The 24,915-nt window shown below is 52.5% G+C and overlaps 1 protein-coding gene across 8 annotated transcripts in view; it reads right to left on the reverse strand.

The window, feature by feature from the left end:
- Prkar1b (protein kinase cAMP-dependent type I regulatory subunit beta) overlaps positions 1-24,915 on the reverse strand; it is a 139,111-nt gene that overhangs the window by 10,110 nt on the left and 104,086 nt on the right. For all 8 annotated transcript variants that reach the window (XM_042268222.2, XM_042268221.2, XM_076560624.1 and 5 more), the window contains 3 exons: positions 23,224-23,382; positions 14,616-14,676; positions 9,511-9,632 (listed from right to left, as the gene is read on the reverse strand). In XM_042268222.2, coding sequence (XP_042124156.1) covers positions 9,511-9,632; positions 14,616-14,676; positions 23,224-23,382 — 342 coding nt within the window. The remainder of the gene's footprint in view (positions 1-9,510; positions 9,633-14,615; positions 14,677-23,223; positions 23,383-24,915) is intronic.

The raw sequence follows: 24,915 nt of genomic DNA on the forward strand, positions 1-24,915 counted from the left end.
AAGGTACTAGACCAGTGCTGGGTTGCTGATTCACGGGGGTGGGCATGAGCTACTAAGTTCCATCTGGGAAGCCCGTGGTCTTGCTTCCTGAGTGAGGCCTAGTGTCTGCTTTTGAATGCATGTCCTAACTCATCTTCATGCCATCCATGTCTCTCTGTATAGAACTCCTCCTGAACACCAGTCCCCATTCCTGCTGACCTCTAGCAAAGCTCTCCCACCCTGGCTGACATCACTCTTAATGGCCCTCATCTTTTCTGATCTCCCTGCTCTTGAGCGCCCATTGACCTTGCTAAGAGTGCGGCCCCTGCTGACCTTACCCATAGATGGACACCCCTGCTGGCCTCCCCTATAGATGGACTCCTCTTTCTGACTCCCCCTTGCTCATCTCCGCCATCATTTCCCCCCCATCCTGGCTAACCCACCCAATAACACCCGCCATCCAGAAGTAATTGAGCTCAGTGATTCTGTCCCTGCCGCCTCTTCCCACCATAGTCCATACCCTACTGCCCTCCATCTGACTTTCTTCCATCCCTGTCCAGCCAACAGAGAGTTCCAGAACCTACTCTAAAAGGGCCACGGCCACCCACAGGTCCCCTTCCATCTACCCACTGTGGCCCTGGAGGGTCTTCCCAAAGAGTGCTGCCAATACTGACCTTGTCCCTTCATCTACTGCTGGGCTGGATGTGCTGGGAACCTTCCTCCTCACCAACCATGGTGTCTGGAGGCCTGTAGTCACCTTGTCCAAGTGAGTCCCAGGCTCAGAATGGCATATATGCACCCCTACAAATAAGATATGCCTGGCCCTACCCCTGCCTTCAACCCAGGAGAACTCAGGCCCCAAGGGTACAAGCTTGTTCTCCAGGTGCTGGGTGGGGCACGCACAGGCAGTTAGGCCTTTGACACAGCCCAGGACAAATGTCCCACATCTACAAGTCCAGAGTGCATCAGGTGCCTGATAGGCACAGCTTCCTGCCTCTGTCATACTCTTATTTTTCTTTTCCAGTTATGGCCTCTCTGCCAAACCTCTACCAGACAGGGAGAAACTCAAATGGAAATCTGGCTGTTCTCTCAGAGATCCATAGCCACCACCATGCCCATCTAGATATCAGGCTTTCCAACCTCAGATGAGTTCCACAAGCTGTTCCAGCCTGCAAGTCCAGTGTGCTGTGTGTGCACACATGAGTGTATGTGATGTGTATGCTGGAGTGTGGGCGCTGTTTAGGTGTACACATGCACGTACTGTGTGTATGTGTGTTGTATAAACATGGGTGCTGGTGCTATGTGCTTGAGTGTGTGAGCTGTGATGTGATGCTGTGTGGGTCTTCGTGGTATGTACTCACAAGAATGAATGCTGCTGTATGGTGTGTGCTATGCATGTGCATGAGAGAGTGCATGTTGTTCTATGCATGAATACAGGTACTGTGCTCATATGATTGCTTATGTTTGTGTGTTAAGCATGCATGTGATTGTGTGCTGAGTGAATGGATCTGCATGTGTGAGTGTGTTGTGCACAGGAATGTATAGATAAGTATGTGCAAGTAATTATGTTCTGTGTGAGAAAGGTGCACATGCTTTCTGCATGTATGTGAGTCTGTGTTGGGTGCATGGTGGGTTGGCATACTGTGTGTGTGTGTGTGTGTGTGTGTGTGTCTGTGTGTGTGTCTGTGTGTGTATTGTCTGTGTGAGTATTGGACATGTCTGCTTGCTTGCTTGTTTGATATGGAATCTTGCTGTATTACTCAGGCTTGTCACTTAGGTTTGTTTGTTTGTTTGTTTGTTTGTTTGTTTGTTTATCAAGACAGGGTCTCTTTATGTAGCCCTGGCTGTCCTGAAACTCACTCTGTAGCCCAGGCTGGCCTCGAACCCACAGAGATCCATCTACCTCTGCTTCCCGAGTGCTGGGATTAAAGGCTTGCGCCACCACCACATGGCTCAGGCTTATCTTAAACTTCTGGTCTCAAGAAATCCTCTTGCCTCAACCTCCCAAATAGCTGGGACAGTCTAATAGATATGCAACCACCACACCCTGTGGGGGTCAATGCCACCAAACTGTCCCTGTAAATATGTTTAAAATGTAAACTTCTTGTGATTTGTATTTTAATCACTGTAATGTCAACTATATGTGACCAGCCTCAGTTTACCCCACCCATGGTCTTGCCCATGCCCTCAGAATCCTACCCTGGCCTCCTCCACAGCTCCTTACCTGGCAGGGCCCAAACCCACCATGCTGGGTAACCCCTCAACTCCTGCTGTCTCTGCCCTGACTGGACCCAGCCCATTTCTGGAGGCAAGGAGAGCACACTCTGCTCTCAGCAACCCTTCGTTAGAAGCCCTTGAGCTGAGTCCCAGACAGCGTCAGGGCTGTGGACGAGCCACGGCCAGTGTATGGGAGTCTCCGTGGCAGGCCCACTGTCCACTCCTGCCCTGTTCCCCCCGTGAGTGGTTTCCCAAGATGGAGCCCAGCCCAGCCCTGCTCCCTGGGGGCCCAAGGCCTGTATGGAGGGCAGCAGAGGCGCTGAAGGGCTGTGTGGACAGCCATGGCATACAGTGGTTCAAGGTTCCACAGACGACTGGCTTATCCAGACTGGCCTGTGCATCTGTTTGGGTTTCCCAGCAAAACATCTGTCCTCACAGGAATTGCTCCTGCACAGTGTTGAAGGCGCCTCTGTGGAGCCAGGAGTCTCAGCTGGGTAATCCCAGACCATGGAAGCAGGCAGATACATTCCACATCTGTCTCACTGGGGACACACGTGACTGGCAGGGCAAGGATGATTGGAAATGGGATTCCAAGGTCTGCAATGGAGGCCTGGGATGTGGGGGCTGCTGGGTCTCTGGAGAAGTTGAAGGAATGGGAACAATATGCCTTTGATACTGATTTGGGAAGGAATGTTCTACATGTTGTTTTTTCTTCTTCTTCTTCATTGAGACAAGGTCTCGTGTAGCCCAGGCTTGCCTCAAACTGAATATGTAGCCAGGAATGGCCTTGAACTTCTAATCCTCCCGCCTGCACCTCTAAAGTGCTAGGATTAGAGGCATGTGCCCTCACAGCCGGTTTATGTGGTGATAAGGACAGAACCCAGAGCTTGGTGCGTGCTAGGCAAGCATTTCGCCACACGAGCACATTCCTAGCCCTCCTGTTAGTTTTTGCTTCGAGACAGGGTCTCACTCTTAGAGAACAGCCTATTGCAGAGCCTCTGAGTCTTGCAGGAATTCCCCAGAACCAAACGATAGCGTGTGTTTGGAGGGCCAGCTTGTCTACCGGGAGCCAGTGTGGTATGGCCATCTCAGCCAGAGAGGAGGTTCCCCTGATCCCTTCCCTATGAGCTGCAGCACCTGACATCTCAGCCGCTAGGAAAATGTAGCTGTGACAAAGCCCGGATGGAGCTGTGGCAAACAAGCCCTAGGAGGATTTCTTCCACACCAAGCTAAAGGGAACACTGAGCCCTGCTGACTCAAAGTGACCATTCTAACTTCCCATGAGAAAGATGATGGATCAGTGTCCAATGTCCTCCATGACCCTCTTGGTGGGCTATGCTCTTAGGAGCTTCCCTGGCCCACTGGGTGGGGTCTGAGCAGTAGGCACTCATGATTACTAAGAGGTCCAGGCATGGTGAAGCCAGACGTCCCTGGGAATCCTGACAGCTCATCACAGCAGCTCCAGCCAACAAGCTGGAAAACACTGGTGAATGAGATCACCCAGTGCCAGACACATGGGGTAAGAGCAATGCCCCCACCCCTGAGAAAGCCCCCACACCTTGGAATCAACAGGCACAGGCAAGTTCTGAGCCATGCTTGGCTCTTGGGAGTTCCTTCCAGCCCACCCCCCAGGGCAAATTCATAGTGTTGCCAACTGTGCCTCCCAACCCCCCACCCCCCCCAGCATTGTAATTCCCCTGGGTCGGGGGTTGAGGAGGCCCCACCTACATGGCCCTAAGGCAGGAAGAACAGAGCTGAGTCTCCACTAAGGATGGATGCTCCCCCAGCCCAGGCCAGGTTAGGGCAGAACAGCTAGCTGACAGCCACACCCAGCGTGTCTCCTAAGACAGGGACAGACATAAGGCCTTCAGGTTTCAGATGGCTGGTCAGGAGGCCCCTTGGGAGCTGGGACCTTGGCCTGGGATCCTAAGGCACTGGATGCCCCCTGTTGACTCCGGAGAGGAGTTCGGGTCACCCAGGCAACATGCACCATGGTCACACGCAGCATATAATGTGCATGGTACATATGCCCAACAATGCAGTCCTACAACAATACACACTTCCAACTTCATGGGCTTCCATGCCAGACATGCTCAGCAACATGCACATCAAACACCAGAGCGAGCCATCAGTGAGCATCTTTGCCAAGGCCCTCTGTGCAGCCTCTCTACCATGTGGTCCAGTATCAGACGTCCCAACACAACTGGTACCCTGTTCTTACGCTTGTGCTGTCCATAAGACATCTCTCCTACCTTAAAAACTTCTACTTGAACTTCAACACCCCAATCCCCTGCCTGCCCTCCCCTTCCTCATCCGCTGGTGGCTTTTTCTCATGACAATAGACCATCTGTCACCTGGAGACAACTTCTCACCAATCTGCCTGGCTTCCTTCTGCCCTGATCCCTTGTTCAATTTATTCTACACAGACAATCCCGTGTGATTTCTTGGCAAGTATCATACACTCTAATGGCCACCTCAGCCCCAGAATAAAACCACCTGAAAGGCCCTGGTTAGCAGGGCTCCAACAACTGCCCCCGCCCCAGAATCCCCTGTAGTCCCTCTCCCCAGCCAGTTCCACTCCAGACCACGGACCTGAGACCCTGACTCCCCAAATCTAGTTACTGTCCGTTTGTATCTCTGGGATGTCCTGGGCTACAGGCATACGGTGTCCTTTCCAAATGTCCTTCCCCTGTGTCCTTCTACAGTGTCTGCCCCCCTTAAAACCTCTCTCACCAGGGCTGCCCGGTGCTTGCCATACCTACAGCCAAGGGAGCTGACACCGGAGAAATATCTGAAGCATTGGCTCCACACAGCTCCTGCAGGCCCCAAACCTCCAGGCACTACTCCCAAAGAGAGGAGCACAGGAACCAACAGGATGACATTAAACACTGTTCAAGCCTGGTGGCGGCGGCGGCTATGGCGGTGGCGGTGGCTACGGCGCCGCCTTTAATCCCAGCACTCGGGGAGGCAGAGCCAAGCAGATCTCTGTGAGTTCGAGGCCAGCCTGGTCTACAGAGCAAGATCCAGGACAGGCACCAAAACCACCCAGTGAAACCCTGTCTCAAAACAAACAAACAAACAAAAAAAAAAAACAAAAAACAACTGTCCAAGGAGCCATGAGAACAGCGGCGACAATGAGTAAGGACTGAGTTTTAGGCGTAAATACGCTCCGTGGAGCCACAGTGCCTGGCGTGTAGTAGGGCCGGCACAGGTCCAGACTCAATGACCCTGAGCAGAGCAAACATGTCCCTCAGGGGTGCCTGGGTGCAGTGCACGTCTGGCCTTCTTCCTGCAGGTCTGCAAAGGTGCCCTCTACGCCCCAGCTTGGAGGCAGGCACTGTGATGTTAGGGCCGTGTTCCCAGGCCTGGGGGCAGCTGAGAGACGTGCTGTTTTACAGTCGCTGCAACACTGTGGACATTCATAAAATTAATTTGCTAAGCGAGGAGATAAATCCAGTGTTCCCATGGCAACACCTTCCATGCCGCCCAATTTCGGTCTTGGGATTTTATGGGAAGCCATCCTTCCTGGTCCAGCTGCTTCCCTGGACGCTCAGGGCGCAGGAATGGGGTGGGGGTAGCAGCTTAAATTGTGGAATGCGGGTCTGGAATCTGAGCTGCTGAGAACTCACTTCTCCCACCCAGCTCCTGCCCAACTCTTCTTGGGTTTTCCTGGAGAGCTGTGGGAGACCTTGGATCCAGATGAGGTCACCAGTGCCTCCGGGTCCTGGCAGGCCCAGCCCAGGCCCACAGTACCCCGCACTGGGAGGCCAGCCAGAGTCTGTGTCCTGCCAAACACAGGTCCAGACCCAGCAAAGGCTCCATCCCATCTCAAGGGCTCCTGACCCAAGGTGGCCCACCCTAGGAACAAGGCAGGAGGGTGGCACTGTAGAGAGTGAGCTCAGAAGCGGGGTGGGGGGGTAGGGGGGTGGGGGGGTGCCTTCCACTTTGTGTCCTAGGTGCCTGGCTCCCACCAGTGGGTGTGTCTGCAGGAGGCACACCCAGCTCCTGCCCTGTCTGCTGAGTGTTTTCTAGAAGCTCTGAGGATCAGGTGTCTGAGGGGCTGGCTGGCAAGCTTCCCTATTCAGCTCAGGGACAGCTGGTGTGAATCTAGCAATGAGAAACGAGCTATATGGCCTCAGAGGGCTCCGCCCTGCAGAGACCCCTATAGGGCACAAAAAAACGGGCCATCTAACTCCTTAATCTGCCCGTGTGGCATCTCGTAGCTCTCAGAGCCCTGACAGTCAATTGGGGACGGAGGACAGGGATACAGAGATGTGGGCTTCGCATCCAGGTAACCCAGGACTACAGCAGCGGCGTCACAAGGACACAGTTTACAAAACAACTTCAGGAAATCCACACTAGGAAAATGTGACAACTGCAGAATGAGGCTGTGAGACAGAGAGGGCGGGGTGGGGTGGGGGGCAGGCCAAGAGTGAGGGAAACAGGAGCCTTCGCGCCTTGAGGAGAGGAGCCCAGACACAGCAGCTGGGTACGCCTGCCCACATCCCAGAGAGGGTTGGCTTTGACCCTCTCAATGCACATCTGGCTTAGATGTGGCCGCAGCCTCCCCAAGCCATGTGAATAGGCTGCACAGTCCCCCCGCGCCGCGTTCTGGTTCTAAGCGTCGTCTCTGATTCCCGTGGACCTGGGGTCTGTGGGTTGGCTTGCCAGATTCAGTTGATCACAGAGGAAGAAGGGGGGGAAGAAAGCCACGTTGCCAAGGAGACCACTTCAAACACATTTTATAAGGTTACGAAAACTATACCTTCCCCTGGGGTTGGGTTACATCTCAGAGGCTTAGACAATACGCTGTTCATGTGAACGGGGCCCACCCTCTCCCTCCTCTGCAGTCAGTGAAGGGGGAAGGAGGCTGATTGATGTTGAGGCCACCCTGGGAAGCAGCAGCCTTCTTGGAAACCTTTCTTCAGTGAGGACACTGGGGACTTAGAGAGAAGCTGGTCCCAGCCCAGGCCCGCTGCCTGAGATTCCCCCAAGGTAACCGGCCATCCTCAAACAGCAGATCCTTCGGGAAGATCAGGAGCACCCTGAGGTCAAATCCCACACCTTCGCCAGAGAGACATGAAGGGAGGGGAGGGATACACAAAATACAAAGCCGAGAGGGGTATGGCAAACTGGTTTACAGAGTGAGACTGTCTCAGAAAGCCCAGGAGAGGATGGGGAAAGAGCTCAGTGAGCCAAGGGTTTACCATGCACGCATGAGGGCCGCCTGAGTGCGATCCCAGCATCACATCAAACGCCGGGTGTGGTGGCAGATCCCTATAAGCCCAGAACTTGGGACAGAGACAAGAGGGGCACTGGACTTCCCTCCTGACACTCTTATTCCCCCCCACACACACCCTTTTTTTCTCTCATTGAGACAAAGTCACTCCACTGTGGCCCAGGTTGGCCTAGAACCCCCAATCCTCCTGCCTCAGTCTCCCAAGTAGTGAGATTACAGGAGTGTACCATTACACACAGCACACCTCCACTTCTCAACCACAAGACGGGCTCCGATAGACACTCGGAAGAGTATCACACTGAGGCCACGGTTGTGACCAAACAGAAAGATTCAGAACAGAGGACTTTGAGAACTATGGGGGGACAGGAGACGACACTGGGGGTAGGCTAGGGGCAGCCGCCCTCATGACAGGCATGCTAGGAGTTCTGCACAGCTCCCTCTGGGATGCCAGATGCCACTCTCAGAGATTGGAAACTAAGCGTGTTCTGCTGGGTGGTGTGTCAGATAGATGTCCCTGACATGACTGCATCTTTCTTTCTAAAATGGTCAGGGGTGGCCTCTTGGGCCCTGGGTCTGTGTGAAGCCAACCCCAACACACACACATACACACACACACACACACACACACACACACACACACACAGAGAGAGAGAGAGAGAGAGAGAGAGAGAGAGAGAGAGAGAGAGAGAGAGAGAGTAGTGCACAGGCTCTGGCTTTGGCCTCTACACAGGTCTGAATCTTGGGGATTGAGGTGCTGGGGTGGAGGAAGCGGCCTCATTCTAGTCTTGACCAGAACAGTCACTTGCTCTTCTCATGGTTCTTCTCTCCTCTTTACATTTTTTTAACTATATTTATGTATTTGTATGTGTGTGCGAGTACATGTGTTTGTGCATGTATGTGTGTGCACATCGTGTGCATGTATATAGTGTGTATGGGTGTGTGTGTGTGTGTGTGTGTGTGTGTGTGTGTGTGTGTGTGCTGAGGACTCGGATCCTCAGCAAGTGTCTACCTGCTGGGCCATCTCACTGGCCCTCCTCCTCTTTTCTTTTGAAAGAACATCTCAGAATGAGGTTCCTTCCCTGAAGGCAAGGAAGGCATCAGGACGATTATTCCCAGCATGACCTGAGGTGGAGGCTGATACCCATTCATGCAGGCCTGCATTCATTCAGCCAGTACGGCCCACTGCGGGGCCAGGGAAGGGGCAAGTCCCCACACTGTACCTGTGAGCTCCCTTCACACAGAGAGTTCAAGCCCAACCTGGAATATAGAGTGAGGCCCTTGTCCAAACTGCCCCGTGTCTTATCCAGAGAAGACAGTTCCCAGTGCCTCCGACATCCCTGTATTTCCTACACTATGACAGAATGCCAGGCGAAAGGACCTGAGGAAAGGATTCCTTTTCAACACCTGACGGGGCTGTTGGAGGCAGTGGGAATGTTAGGTTTATTGGGAGGTCACTGGAGTAATGTCCCTGAAGATGGCATTGGGGCCCCAGCCTTGTTTCTCCCCCAAAAGTTAACAGCTCTGCCCCACCATGAATTCCTGTCACCGGCACAGCCTCCCCAGCCCAAACTCAGCGGAGCCAAGAGACCCAGGATTGGAATCCCTGAGAAAGCCAGAGTAAACTTTTCTCTTCCTGCACAGTAACGGAAGGCTGAAGATCTGCCTACAGGGAGATCCAGTGTCCGTGAAACATAATTTCCCCAACATGTACAATATTGTATGCATCAAAACCGGGGCTCTGAGGTGGACTCCATCCACCCATCTCCCCATTTCACAGGTGTGTGTGTGTGTGTGTGTGTGTGTGTGTGTGTGTGTGTGTGTGTGATGCAATGCCACCACACCTGCCATCATTTTAAAGAAGATACTCTATCTCAACAACAGACAACCCAGTGAGTGGCGGGGTGTGAGGCTATCGCCCCGACTCTCCCATGTGGATAGTTGCAGGAGGAGATGGAGATTGGGGTGGCGAGGTGGAGGTGGTGCTGAGGGGAGTAGAGAGCAAGGCAAAGCAGTGCTGGCTTCCACTCAGGCACTGCCCAGAGCCCTGTGGCACCGACGGTCTGCATAGGACTCACCTCTGTGATGATGTAGAAGTCGTCCCCAGGTTCCCCCTGGACAACGATTTTCTCTCCATCTTCAAACTGCACAGGCTCCAGGGCATCAGCTACAGTCAGGCGTTCCCACTTCTCCAGGGACTCTGCAGGAGGACACAAGGGGTCACAGGTCACGCCTCACAACATGGGATCCTTGAATGCACCCTTAGAATGCCCAGTTCTCAGATCCCTGATGGTGATCTGAGATGATGCTCCTCAGAGTCAGTGCTGCAGCAGAAACCACTGAATGCTCAAATGCCAGACTGAATCCTTCAACACAGGACCTGGCACCTCTCACCATTAGGTTCCATGCAAGATGTACCCTGTAAGCGGATTGTGGTAGCACAGGTCCACATCCCAGCTACTCAAAAGGCTGAGGCAGGAGTTTACATTCAAGGCACACCTAAGATAGAGAGTGAGTTCAGGGGCAATCTACACAACTTAGTAAAATAAGTAAAGAGAAGTCTGAAAATGGAACTCAGCTGTAGAGCCCCTGCCTAGAATCCCCCAGTGAGGGGCTGGGGTGTGGCTCAGTGGTAGAGCATCTGCCTAGAATCCCCCAGTGAGGGGCTGGGTGTGGCTCAGTGGTAGAGCACCTGCCTAGAAGCCCCCAGTGAGGGGCTGGGGGTGTGTCTTAGTGGTAGAGTACTTGCCTAGCATGTTCCAGGTCCTGGGTTGCATCCTCAATTAATAATAATAATAATAATAATAATAATAATAATAACAATAACAATGTAATATACATTTGACTCCTATTTCATTTTTTCATAGGAAATGCAGTTTGAAAATAGTCTTCACTGACTCCATAATGTAAACAGCAGATACTGAAAATCAAGTCAATATTCACTTAAGGAGAAATTACTTTCCAAAAGAGTAGGACTGAGTGTATTTTTTGCAAACAATGGAATCACAGCCCAGTTCCACAACTACTGCATATTTTGGACAACTCCGCAACACAAGCAGGATGTCCCACTCAGCAGCATCACCCTCAAAACAGGGCAAGGACTGGGAGCTGAGCTGATGTAGCAAATGTTTTGTATGTATGTCTTTTTATTCTCTTCTCTCCTCTTCTCTCTCTCTCTCTCTCTCTCTCTCTCTCTCTCTCTCTCTCTCTCTCTCTCTCTGTGGGGGGGGGGGTGCCTGACTGCGTAGGTGCACATGCATGTAGCAGTCCAAGGTTGATGCCAGGAATTGCCCTCCATTGCTCTTCCACATTATTTATTGAGGTAGAGTCTCTTAATCAAACGCAGAGCTCACGGATAAGACTAGTCTCTTGCTCGTCAGCTTGCTCTGGGATCCCATCTCTACCCCTCAGAGACTTGCATTAGAGGCAGGCTCCCACACCCACCCAGCATTTATGTGGGTGCTGGGGTCCAAACTCTAGTCTTCATGCTTACACAGCAATCATTTTAACTGCTGAGCTATCTCCCCAGATTCCTGTTTGTTTTTGAGACAAGGCCTCACTCTATATTCCAGGCTGGGCTTGAACTCTCTGTGTGATGGTTAATTTCAATTGTCAATTTAAATAATGAGAAATCATCTGGGAAGAAAGTCTCAGTGAGGGATGGTCCAGATCAGTCTGTGGGGGATTGTCTAAAGTCCTTAATGGATGTGGGAAGACCCAGCCTGAAAGTGGGCGGCACCATTCCCTAGTTTGGGGTCTTGGACTGTGTACGTAGAGAAGGCCAGCAGAACACTAAGCATGCATGCATGCATTCTCTCTCTGCCTTTGCTGTGGATGTGATGTGGCCAGCTGTCTGAAGTTCCCGCCGCTGCGACTTCTCCGTGAGACGCTCTACCCTAGACCACTTTCTCCCCACACGTTGCTTCTTGTCAGGGTGTTTCTTCATCACAGCAACAGAAATTAAACTAGAGCGCCCTCAGTAGCCCTGGGCAGCCTCACAGCGATCCTCCTGCCTCAGCTTGAGCCATCATGACCAGCACTGATGTTGTGATACTCAGAAAGGGCACACCCACCACTACATTGGGAAAAAAATAATAACTCTGCTGCTGAGTTTATCTTTAAATGCTTAGAAACTCAGCAGGCACCTGCCGCCTTGCACACACTTTGCCGCCCCCGACACTGCCCATCTCCGGCCCCCCAGTAGGAAAAAAAAACATAATAATGCGTGAGTTTTCTGTGAGAAAATCATGGTACCTTTTTAACTGTATCCCCCTCCCCGCCCCCTCGCAGTGAAAGAAACCTTTCTGGCCTACGCTTAGACACCACATATGTAGGCCAGCTGCTAAAAATAAAAATTTCAAAAGGCACTCATTTTAGATCTAGGTTAGCAGGGAAATATCTCGCCCCTAAATCCCCTGCCCATGCCCGCATGCTGCAGAAGGGCCACGTTTCCCACGAACCGCAGGCCACAGGGAACCCTGCTGCGCAGTGTGGGCAGTGAGTCAGTCACTCTAGCGACAATAGTGTGCCCGTGTCCCTCTTTTGTCTTTTCCTCTCTCCCCTCCCCTCTCATTTATCGAGACACACCTCACAATGCAGCCCAGACTGACTTTAGAACTTTTATAATCCTCCTGCCTCAGCTTTCTGAGTACTAGGCTCACAGACTTACACCGCCACGTGGGGCTCGCTGCCAGCTTTCTTTAAAAACTGTCTGACCAGGCGTATTAGCTCATGCCTATAATCTCAGCACTTGGGAGACGGAGGCAGAGGATCAGAGAACTTCAATGCCAGCCTTGACTATGCAGTGAGTTCAAGGCCAGCTCGGGCTGTGTGGTGGCTTGAACTGGAATGGCCACTATGGGCTCATAGATTTGAATGCTTGGTCATTAGGGAGTGGTACTACTTGAAAGGGATTGGGGTTGTGGCCGCATTAGAGGAAGTGTGTCACTGGGAGTGGGTTTTGGGGTTTCGCAAGTCCAAGCCAGGCCCAGTGTCTCTCTCTTCCTGCTGCCTTCAGACCCAGAACTTTCTGCTGCCATGTCTGCCTGCATGCCACCATATTACCTACCATGAGAATCATGGTCCAAACCTCTGAAACGGTAAGCAAGCCCCAATTCAATGCTTCTTTTTATAAGAGTCATGATAGTCATGGTATCTCTTCACAGCAATGAAGCAATGCATATCATCCATTGTGAAATAAGATCATTTTTTTTAACAAAATTATAGTCTGTATCAAGAAGAAAAAGATGCAGAAAGGGAATGTAGATGTGAAACACTGCATACAATAGAGGCTGCAGTTATGATGCTCACCTATAGATGAGTGGTGTGGCTCAGTGGTAGAGCACCTGCCTAGAATCCCCCAGTGAGGGGCTGGGGTGTGGATTAGTGGTAGAGCACCTGCCTAGAATCCCCCAGTGAGGGGCTGGGGTGTGGATCAGTGGTAGAGCACCTGCCTAGAATCCCCCAGTGAGGGGCTGGAGTGTGGCTCAGTGGCAGAGCACCTGCCTAGAATTCCCCAGTCAGGGGCTGGGAGTGTAGCTCAGTGGTAGAGCACCTGCCTAGAATCCCCCAGTGAGGGGCTGGGGTGTGGCTCAGTGGTAGAGCACCTGCCTAGAATCCCCCAGTGAGGGGCTGGGAGTGTGGCTCAGTGGTAGAGCACCTGCCTAGAATCCCCCAGTGAGGGGCTGGGGTGTGGCTCAGTGGTAGAGCACCTGCCTAGAATCCCCCAGCGAGGGGCTGGGGGTATGGCTCAGTGGCAGAGCACTTGTCTAGAATCCCCCAGTGAGGGGCACAATAATAAAGTGCTTGCCTAACGCATACATGGCTTGGGCTTCAGCAGCAGCACCTCTCTCCCCCACTATATGTTTTAAGGATAGAGTTTTTCCCCCAATAGCATTTAAAGTGTGCAATATTCCAAGGTTGGAAAACAAGCGTCATCTCCTAACACCGTAAGTCTTGGGTGAAAACTGAAATAACTGTAAGGGAGACAGCCAGTATTTGGCCGCAGAGTTTTCAATGAAACACAACACATTTCCGAACATTTAAACCATGCACGTAACAGGCAGAGGCGGGGGCAGGGAGGGCCTGTGCAGCGGCCGAGCTGAGGGGGTGGGGGAGTGGCGAGTGGCTGCCTGTGGGGATACATTTCTGAGTGGGTTCTGGGTAGATGGTGATGGCCTGCACACCCTGCAGCTAGGCTTGTTTCTCTGAGCCAAGCTCCTTACAATACTGGAAATGGCCTTTTCTGAGTTACACGTGTCCCACCACAATGAATAGATGAGGACTACAGCGGTTCTTCAAGGGCAGAAAGGGGAGGCCCCTTCACACAGCCACAGGACAAAGGGTATGAAGAGCGTCTGAGAGGCACTGAGAGGGACAGGTGCCAAGCAGAGCCCTCCCTCGCAGTCAGAACCAGATTACCCCCATCTTCTCCTAAGATCTCTGAGCTACTCAAACTGTGCCCATGAGCCCAGGATGCGCGTACAACCCACGAGTCTGCACAGGCCACGGGGATGGAACATAAAGGTGGCCTTGGAAGGGCAGTGATGTCACGTAGGAGCCATGCTCAAGGTGAGCCAAAAGGGAGGGGAGAGACACTTAGTGCGAGTCTCCAGCCCCGAGAACAAAGAGCCAGCTTTCAGCTCAGAATCTCGGACCTGGGATGGTGGCACCAAAGACAGCAAGAGAGATAAGCAGACACGGTTTGGGAAGGATAGGATCAGTGAGAGGATGACTTTCGTGCTCACAGGTAGCAGGGTATGTATGCGCGCCTGTATAAAAGTACACCATGAATGTGTGCATATAGGAACATGCAATGTGTGTGTGCATATGCATGAAGGTGTGTACTATAAATGTGTGCCACAAATGTGTGTATATATATATGAAGGTGCACACATATGAAGGCATGTCATATTTGCACCTAGGTATCTGTGTGTATGTGTGCATGTGTGCAAGTGTATGAGTGTGTATGTGTGTGGTGTGTGTGTGTGTATATGAGCATGTACTGCCACTCCTGTGGGAGCCATGCACACGTGTCTGTGTGTGCATGTGAGCATGCATGTCCCAAACCTGCATAATGCTAATCAGAGATGACCTGTCAGCCGCACGGGGAGAAGCAGATGTGGGCTGGTTGCAGGCGCTCACGGGAGGCTGCAGAGAGGCTACGGGCAGCAGAACCACTGACCTAGGATAGAGACTTTGCTGAGGAATTCCTCATACATCTTGCGTTTCCTCAGCGTGCTTCCCTGTGAAAGAAAAAGCAGAAAGAGAAGGTGGGTCTCCAGTCTCAGTTGGTCTTTCAACACTTGCAGATTTCTCTCAGTGACTCATCTCTTCAGAGGAAACCCGTTAAGCACGTCTCTGCGAGCCCATGCCTCCCATTTCCTGCTCTTTGCCTCCCGTGTCTTCTGAAACAGCTTCCAGCACCACCAGCACGAACTCCAGTGGCTCCAACTATGTGCAAGCCACACCAGTGAATGGGACCATGAGGCTTAAAGTTTCCAAAGGTAAACACAGCTATGCTTGCCCTGCTCTTCCCAGGCTAGACTCTAACCTGTAATCCTCCTGCCTCGGCACCCTGACTTGGATTACAAGTATGCCCCCTCTGAGATGCACCGTTATAAAGCCTTGAGGTTTCTGGACAGGTTGTCAAGACGTCCAGCCACTGAGTGGGCCTCCCAGCTACCTCAGATGTCGAGAGCAATGGTGTGGGAGACCCATGTCCCCTGCCTGGCCGTGGATGAGGTGACACAGATGTCCTAGAGCAGCTTGCCCTGCCTCCCGCTGCAGCAGCTGGGACTCGCTTATTCCTGAGGTTGAGGTCATTACCAATCTCTGGTACTGCAGCAGATTCCCACTGTCTGCTCACTAAGATGTAGATCGGGAAGATGTCCGGGGAGGAGAGATGGATCAGACATGAGAGACAGGACTGACACACAGAGGCTTGCAAATGCCCGAGGCTCTCCCTGAAGCATGTCTTTAGAGGGCCAGGGCTCAGCCTCGCCAAAGAGACTGGTCGCACTCTCAGACCTTACACGGGGTGGCATTTATAATACAGACGTTCCTCATGGGACCTGACACTGAGCTCTGAGCACATCAGCACAATCGGCAGCAGTCCTAAGAGCGGGGCAGGGAGCAGAAGTGGAGAGACCAATGCATTGCACGCTCAGAGTGGAAGCTTCAGGTGTTAAGAGTAAGGCAGAGCCACACATCCTGCTCCTCTCTTGACGCCACCCACTAACAGGGACAAGCGCTGTTCTGTGGCTCTGCCCTCTGGCAGTGGGTTTAGTCGGGTGTAAAGGATGTTCACGTCCCCATCAACTTGGCTCACTGCGGGTGGCTCCATCTCACAGGAAGCAAGGGTTGCAGCAGAAGCCCCTTCCACATGGGTGTGGGGGCAGCCCATGGATACGAACTCAGAGTCACGAGCCAAAGTTAGACAGTGTAGTCCTACTGAGGGAAAAAAGAACTCTCAGGAGAAGGACTGGACTGAAGGCACGTGGCAGTCAATGCCAGTCCCTAGAAAGCTATGACAAAAATGTGAGCAGCGGTGAAGTGAGGAGGAAGGGCCCTTGAGGCTCCAGGCACACCACAATTTCCACAGAGTCAGACTGTGGGTCTCCCTAGCTACGCACAAGGTCCGCCTTTGCTTGCCTCAAGACGCTCAACACTCCCGGCTCACCTCATGAGCTCTCAGCACTCAGAACAGAGACTAGGGGGCCGATGGGAGCTCCCACTTTCAGAAAGAATAGGAAGCCCACTGAGGGAACCATTTGAGCCTCACATTAACAATGGGGTTGAAGGTGTAGGGCTATGTCTCCCCCCACCCCATCCCCTCCTAGGGCCTCAGTCCACCAGGCTAAGTTTCTGAGGGGACAGATACTTAAATGCAAGGGAAAAGGGGTAAATCTGGGTGTACTTTTCACGTCACTAGTCCTGGGTAAATCAGATTTTTGAATCCTTTGTTACAAGGATGGAGATTCAGTATTTCTTAAGTTGTCGTTGCTCCTTATGATGTGATGATGGTGGTGATAGTGTTGTTGACAGTGATGATGATGGTGATGATGATGATGATGATGATGATAGTATTGATAACAGCGATGATGGTGGTGATGAGGATGTTTTTGACAATAATGATGATGATAGTGATGGTGGTGGTGGTGGTGGTGGTGGTGGTGGTGGTAATGATGCTATTGATAGTCACAATGGTGGTAGTGATGGTGGTGATGATAATGATGGCATTAGTGATGATGATGATGGTGGTGGTGGTAGTGATAGTGGTGATGATGATGGCATTGATGATGATGGTGATGATGGTGGTGGTGATGATGATGATGGCATTGGTGATGATGACGGTGATGGTGGTGGTGATGATGATGGTGGTGGTGGTGGTGATGGTGGTGGTGGTGGTGGTGGTGGTGGTGGTGGTGGTGGTGGTAATCAGGATGGTGATAATGATGCTGATGGTGGTGTTAGTGGTGATGATAATAATAATGGCATTGGTGATGGTGGTGATGGTGGTGGTGGTGGTAATCAGGATGGTGATAACGATGCTGATGGTGGTGTTAGTGACTGTGACAGTGAAGATGATGGTGTGAATCTTACTGAGTAACCTGGAGAAGAGCTCTTGGAGAAGGGTCAGCAGAGTGTCTTTCCAGGCAGAGGCAGCCTGTCACTGTCCATGCTCTTGGAACAATCATATCTTCTACAAGGTCTCAGATTCCATCAGATCTCCGGATCCATGATCTGGCTGCTGTCTCTAACCCAGGCCCTCCTTTTCCCTCTGTGACATCAAACCACTGCTCAAAGCTGTCAACACCTCAGCTCAGAAGGGTCTTTGTTTCCTGACACAGGGGGCCATCAACCTGAGTCAAGACCCTAATCATCAGAAATGGAATGAGTCACTCTGCAGCTGGGTACTGACAGGCACCAGCTCCCTGCACCCCAGCCACTCCAGGAGCACTCTCTTCCCAGAAGGTGGCATGAGGCATAGTCAAGACACTGCCCCGGCATAGCTGTTAACGTGCCCCGCGGTTCTGAGAGACTAGTGTTATATCTACTGGATTGGAAACAGAGGCCCAAAGAAGGTAATGGCTTGGTTCCTGTCCAATAAGTTGGGGGCTGAAACAGCTGTCCTCGAGCTCTCTATGTAGATCATGCTGGCTGCTAACAGAGATCTGCCTGCCTCTGCTTCCTGGGATAGATGCTGGGATGGAAGGTGTGCAACATCACACCCAGCTTCTGTTCTTTCCTTTGTGGAAGTATAGTTTCATTCTGTAGCCCATACTAGTCTGGAACTCACTCTGAAGTCCAGGCTGAGCTAGAAGCTGTGATTCTATCTCAGCCCCCCAAGTGCCAGGATTACAAGCATGAGCTCGCCCCGCATGCCACACTGCACTCTCCTTACTCCGTGGGGACAGAAGCTGTGTCCACAGAGTCACTGCTCCGTCCCGTACTGTGTGGTCAACCTCCCGTCCTCACCCTGGATTGGCGGAATGACACACCCTGTGCCCAGGCTTGCGGCTGGCACAAGGCAGAGTTAGGGTGGCCCAGTCTGTTTGATGTCACGGCCATGGCATCAACACCCTCCCATGCTCCGGTACAGGCTGAGCAGCCAGCGGCAGCTGTGTCCAGCCACACAGGTAGCTTTCAGACAGGCTTCCGTGCACATGGAGAGAGCTCAGTGCTGTGTGGACAGACATGCACAGGGGGGCCTAGCTGCCATGAATATCTCCTCCTTACGTGCCTTTCAGTCAATAGCAGAGACAGTCCAGTGCTCTCTCTGAAGCCCAGTGCCCTTTAGGACACTCACAGTGTGATTTCCACGGCTGGGCACCTCTTAGAGACACTGGGACCCACAGTCATGTTAAAGCCTGAGGAGTCAAGAGGGAAATCTATCCCTGAATAGTCATGTACCAACAGTGGAAGGGTGATGCCCATGACTGAAATGCAGAGGCATTGGCAGCCACCAGGACTCTTACCAGCCAGACCCGACCACTCTGACTTGAGGACCCTAGAAGGTAGGGTGGACAGTCCAGGAAGTTCCCACTCGAAGACCAAAGAGTCAGGAGTCAAAGAAGAAACCAGCCTTGTATAACAGTTGTGGGTGATGGAGGAACATGGGGGGTGGGCAGAGAGAAGGGGCTGGACAAGGCACAGAGCCAAGCGCGAACAGTGCCATGGGACTCTGGGGGACACACTGAGGTGGTGGGCGTCATTTCCAAGATTTAAAGACTTCAGGAGCAGTGGGTGATTATAAGTTAGTGCAGAGATACCCACGAGCTTGCAGAGGCAGTCCACCATCAGATCTAGTGCCCCCTAACCAGTGGTGAGCTTGGGGGAGGTCAGAGGATGACTTTGAGCTTGAGCGGTCAGAAAGCCTGGGCTCAGATCTCCATTCTCACTGACCTCTTGAGCTCTGCTTCCTCATCTGTTCAAGGGAATATAAAAACTTCCCCAAAGGGTCTCCATGGAGATTGGCACAGTGACAGGGCCCCAGCTCTACCCCTCACCTTGGGCCTCAACTCCCCCATCAAATCTGGTTCAGACCAGCTCTGACAAGCCTGCAAACTCCCAATCCTAGAAACCGAGAATCACACGTCCTCAAGCTCTCTACTTCTTAGGGAAAGCCCTGTGATGGCTAATCCTGATGCTCAATTTGACAAGACCTAGAATCACCTAGTAGACAAACCTCTGGGCACATCTGTGAGGGAACTTCCAGGTTGGGTTATTAGAGGGAGGACCCATCCTAAACATGGGAGAACCCACCCACCACTATTCCATGGGCTGGGGTCCTGGACTGAGTCTAAAGGAGAAAGCAAGCTGAGAGCTCTCTCTCTCTCTCTCTCCCCCCCCCCTGCTTCCTGACTGTGGATGCCATGTGACCAGCTGCCTTATGCTCCTGCCACCATGAAGGACTGTACTTAAAGCTATGAGCCACAATAAACTTCCCCTCCCTTAAGGGGTTTTGATCAGAGCAAAGAGAAAAATAACCAATTCAATTCCCAACAGAGCTAGGGACTCAATGCCCAGCAGTGCCGGGAGAACCTCATTAAATTGTCCTCAGCTCCCCGAACCTTGAAGATTAGACAGTGGTTCTGCCAGCAGAAGCTGGAACAAGTCTGTTTCCATGACAACAAGATGGAACAATTTGGAAAGCCAGTGTCCGGGCTCTTGTGACGCAGAACTGTTGTGTCTGCTGATGGGTGCAGGTCAGGGTGGCTGCGGTGGCAGCAGCCTGCTCAGTGACCTGGCCCAAGCCATTTTAATCCCATCCAGTCCTTAAAAAAAAAAAAGGCATCTCTTTTGAAAATGTGTAGTCCCCACTGACCACCTAGCAATTAAGCTCTCCAAGTGGAATGTAGGCAGGTTGTGACCCGGAACCTCAAATGCTAAGGTTGGTACAGTGGGCAGGATAACACCGAAAACGTTGTGGGGCCCAGGGACCTGGTCAGGAGGCAGATGAAGCCAGCCTCCTTTGTTCCTACACTGAGCAGTCATCTGCTAAGCCTCTTGGGGACATGGGGGATCCCCAGCTTAGCAAGCTTTACAGCATGCAAGACAGCAAACCCAAGATGTCTCCAATGGGGCCCAGCCTAGGGATCTGCCTGCAGATGCTCTCAGCCTTCTCCCCAAGTAGCCTGCTTGGGCCAGGGCCTCGATCTGCCTGTCCCCCTGGCACCTGCAGCACGCCTTGGAATGGTTAGTACTGATCGTCAACTTGACAGAATCTAGAATCACCAGGAAGGGAGTCTCAGTGAAGGATGATTTTGGTGGAGGTTAATCTGTGGGCATGTCTATGGGGGATTGTCTTGATTGTGTTAATGGGGGTGGAAATGCCCACTGGGAATGTGGGCAACACCGTTTATTCATCCTGAACTGAAGGCAAAGGAGAGTAAACAGTACCAGATCCCAGTGCTCTCTCCTCTTTGGCTGTGGCTGGGATGTGACCAGTTGCCTCTGACTCCTGTTGCTATGACCTCCCTGCCATGATGGATGGGACCTTGGAACTATGAGCCAAGATAAACCCTTCCTTCCCTAACTGGCTTTTGCCAGAGTATTTTGTCACATCACTAGGAAAGGAAACCAGAGCAGACCTCAGACCAACCAGATTTCAACAGCAGGGACCTGGAGACACAAGGGCAGAGCACGCGCTCACTTCCCACGGTCCCCAGGGTCTTTCCTTGCTCCCCCACCTGCAGAGAGTGCCTGGCTCTCAAATGAATTGGCACGAGGCTGGGTTGGAGGACCGCTGTGTGGACAGGAGAGGAAGATGGTGGTTGCTGAACATGAAGAGGGCCCACCTTGCTCAGGGTGTTTCCAGGTAGGACAATGAGACCAGGGACCAAAGATCCTGCCCCCCTCGTTCTTCTCTTCTTTTCTCTCCTCTCCCTCTCCCTCTCCCTCTCTCTCTCACACACACACATACACAGTGCTAAGAGCCACACCCTATCCATAGCAAACACTGCCTACCCCATGGTTCAGAAGAACTGGAACCAGGGATGTGGCTCTAGCACCCAGCACAGCCTGTCCTGGCTGGGCCACCTATGGCAGCCAGGACAAGGAGCTGGCCCTGACTGAAGCGTCCCCATCCCTGCACCTGCACCATGAGCTCAGAAGAAGTTTCTCAGCCGCTTTTGCATCTGTGATTTCTCACTGCCTTGGGGTTCTCACTCTGGGCAAGGATGGAGGGGTCATCTACTCCCAGGCTGTGTGAACCCCTGGGAGTCACTGGGTGACTCTAAGCTCATCTCAGAGACTCTACAGAAAGTGGGGGTGCACTGAGATTGCAGGGGTCACACCCACCTATGCTATGAAGTAGAAGGTACCCGGTCCTTGTGAGAGTCAGTAAGGATGTGGACCCTTCGGAGTCAGTGGCATTAGGAATGAGGACCTGTATCTGCTTAGGACACGAGCTTCCAGAGACTCAGAATACTTCATGCAGAGGCCTCGGAAGATTCAGTATGACCTCTTGTGCACAATTTGACTTTGTCTATGCGACTCCCCACCACCCATCCCCCTTTGAACACAGGGCTTCACGTAACCCAGGCTGGCCTCAACGTTGCTACGTAACTGAGGATGACATGGACTTACGAGCTCACCTCCTAAGTGCTGGATTTATCGGTATGCGCCACTGTGTCTGGTTTAGGCAGTGCTGGGTATGGACCCCAGGGCTTTGTGCGTGTTAGGCAGGTCTTCTACCAAATAAGTCACATCTAGACCCTCTACTGGGAATTCCAAACTCACTAGCTGCAGACACAAGGTCCCCCAAAAGGGGCAGATGAACAGAGGGCCCAAGGCTTAAATAAAAGGAATGAAACCCACGGATTGCCGGTGTCTGTTGATCCCTCGCCAGAGTGCCTACAGATGACAATGCACCCCCAACTCTGCCCAGCGCTGGGCACTGTGTGTCCCTTAGACAAACAGAGCAACAAGGAGAGACACTTAGGAGACTTCCAAATTAAAAGTCAGCTTGAATGTCGAGACTGAGCTGACCTTGTGGGATGCAGCCAACTCCCCAGGGGACACTGGGGATTCTTCTATTCTGCATCTCCCACTGTGAGTCGCAGCTAAGGAAGGAGCCCTCAGTGGTGTGATTTGGACGTATCCAAATCTGCCCAGATGGGGGATGGGTGCGGACAGGATCCAAATTCTCCACAAGAGCGCTGCCGATTCCGGAGCCCAAATGGCTATTCTTAGCGTCTGGGGATCCGAAATTAACCCAAAAGAAAGTGCCAGTTCCCTCTGCGATTTGAGAGCATTCCTGAATATAAAGTCCCGACCACAAGAGTCCCACAGCCAGCAATGACACAGCAGAGACCAGACAGAAGAGAAACAGCTGCTGGTGCAACTCCAAGCCAGGTGTGCGCGGAGGGGACGGGGACTGCGTCCTCTCGCAGGGAGAGAGGAGTCCCCATGGCACCCTCCCACGGGGACAGGCAGGTCCCTGCAGATGGAGAACGTGTTGGAGACAAAGGACTATGGTGTTACACCGTCTGTTCTGTCTTCGTGCCCACAGCAGTGCGGGAGCCCCGACGTGCCGGGCCGAGCATGCTGGGCCTTGGGGACAGTTGCCTTCCAAGACGGTGCTGATCCACGAGTGGGTCCTACAGAAGATCTGACATCACATCAAGACCACAGCAGGATGTGGCCTCTGTACCTCAGTGACTGAGCACCTGGGCTCCATCCTGAGCTATTCTGGGGAACATTCTGGAACGTCTCACCCGATGGCCACTCCCAGTTCTCATTGGGATGCCCAATCTTGATTCCCACCTGGCCCCAGGGCCCTCTGTGACTCCAGGAGCTCTGTCAGAGGTCAGGAGGGTAGGCTCCAGAGGAGGCTGTGGTGCCTCAGGATGGAGCACTCCTGACTCCTTAGGATGAAATCCTTATTCTCTTCTCATAGTGCTCCCCATACAAGCTGTGCTCCAAGCAGCAGCCACCCCAAGGCCTTTGCACTCTCTGTCCCTGTGACGCCTCTTAGCCTCTGCCCTTGGAGGGACCCTGGGTTTTAATCTCCAAATGACCTCATGGTCCTATGGTAGTGCTGGAGATCCAGCCACTACAACCACATCCTAGAGTATCTGGAAAGAAAGGGGAATGCAATAGAGACATTCCCAGAGATCTTCCTGTTTTAAAGAGTTTTCAAAACCCTCTCTGATTCTTTCCATGCATGTCAAGGGCTGTGTCTACCAGGGAGACTCGTCTTAACCCGGGACCTGGGTTTCTAGTGGTGTAGACTCTACCGATATACCTCTTCCCCGACAGAGCCTCCTGGCCAGGGTTCCACTCACCATGAGGATGCGCCTGTAGCTGTCACGGTCAATGCCCCAGAGCTTGAGGTCTGTTTTGGCCTTCACGGTGGCTGCTCTAGGGGTGCCATAGATGAGGGCCAGCTCTCCGAAGCTTCCCCCTTCACTGATGTTGGTAACCCATTCCCCGTTGACATAAACCTTCAGAAAAAAAGAAGAGAAAGTTCCGTGAGACACGTGGGTCACAAAGGCTGCTTCCTCTATGGGGAATCCACAGCCCACCCCAGTGGGAAAGACAGCTGCCTTGCAAGGCTTCTTGGACCAGTTCTTGCACACTCCTGCTCTGGAGGTAACCATGGACTAAGCATGTTCCAAGGGGCTCTCATCCCACCCCACTCTATCCTACTCAAAGCCACAACTGGGCAGCATACAACACCAAAGAACAGGTCAGGACCAGAAGGCAGAACACAGTGTGTCCCAGCTTCCTCCTGGGTGGCTTGCCCATCCAGGGATCACCTCTCAGCCTCTCTGAGCCCCGGTTTTACCGACTGCACCCCAATGAGTTGTTCTACCATTACACATAGATAGATCCAGATGAACATCCTGCCTCTTGACTTTCCCATTTACAAACTGCCTGTCCTCTCTGGCAACTCAGTGACCCCTCTACCTGAGTATCCCTCTAACCCCCTTGTCCCACCCCTGTGGGCACACACTGACTGTCCCCTTCTCCTCTGGACCTTTGCCAACAAGGCAAGTACCCAAGTCTTTCGGCCAGGCACCACTACCAAGCTGCACCGAGAAGAAGCCAGGACAAGATTCCCTTTCAGGCCGCGTGGGCGACGCACCCTGCACACTGTGCGCACTATGCCCGGACCTTGCGCGGCCCACACCCAGCCAGGACACAGAATGGGCAGATTGTTCATTCCCAGGGCGATTATGCAGCTCGGTTACTATAAATTGACACAATGCACGCTTTATCCCTCAGCGTCTCAATGAGCGTACAGAACCGTTCCCACTGCTAAAACGGGTGTGTACCCGAAGAATGGATTGTGATGAATCATGGAAGCGATTCTTATTGAAATCAATGTCTCATTATCCGGTAATAACTGAGGCACAGAGATTTCAGTCTGAAAGAGAACGCCTCGCAGGTGATGGTTGTAACTCCACGATGAAGTGAGCAAGGCATGGAGAGGGGCTGGCTAGCCACAAAGATGGGGGGTGGGGAGGACAGTGGCTCCCAAAGACAGCACTCTACCAGATGGGGTGTGTTGCTCCTCCCACCTGGCCTGGTAGGTCCCCAAAGGGAGCTGGGGTGCTAGGAGAGGAAGATGTGGGTACAGCATACCCTTAAAAACCTTCAGAGGGTGTCATACACCTATCACCCCAGGCTAAGGCAGGAGGATGACAGGCTCCAGACCAGTCTTGGCTATAGAGTAAGGTACTATCTCAAAAAACAAAAACAAAAACAAACAAACAAACAAACACCCTAAAGCCCAAAAGATCCACAGAGAATCTGGAAACAATTCCACCAAATGCTGTAGGGAGTATGGAGCGGGAAGAGGGGGAGGGTAGCGATCTGGTACTTCAGACATGAGTTCACATACATCAGAGCACACCCCCAGGACCTTACTTCACTTCACAGCCCAGGAAGGGCAGGGCACAGCCTCCCCTCCAGCCTCGGAGTTGGCACTGCCACCCTGTCTATGCTTCTGCAGGAACCTATGCATGGAGAGT

The sequence above is a fragment of the Peromyscus maniculatus genome, chromosome 23 (genome assembly GCF_049852395.1).
Source record: "Peromyscus maniculatus bairdii isolate BWxNUB_F1_BW_parent chromosome 23, HU_Pman_BW_mat_3.1, whole genome shotgun sequence".
NCBI lineage: Eukaryota > Metazoa > Chordata > Mammalia > Rodentia > Cricetidae > Peromyscus > Peromyscus maniculatus.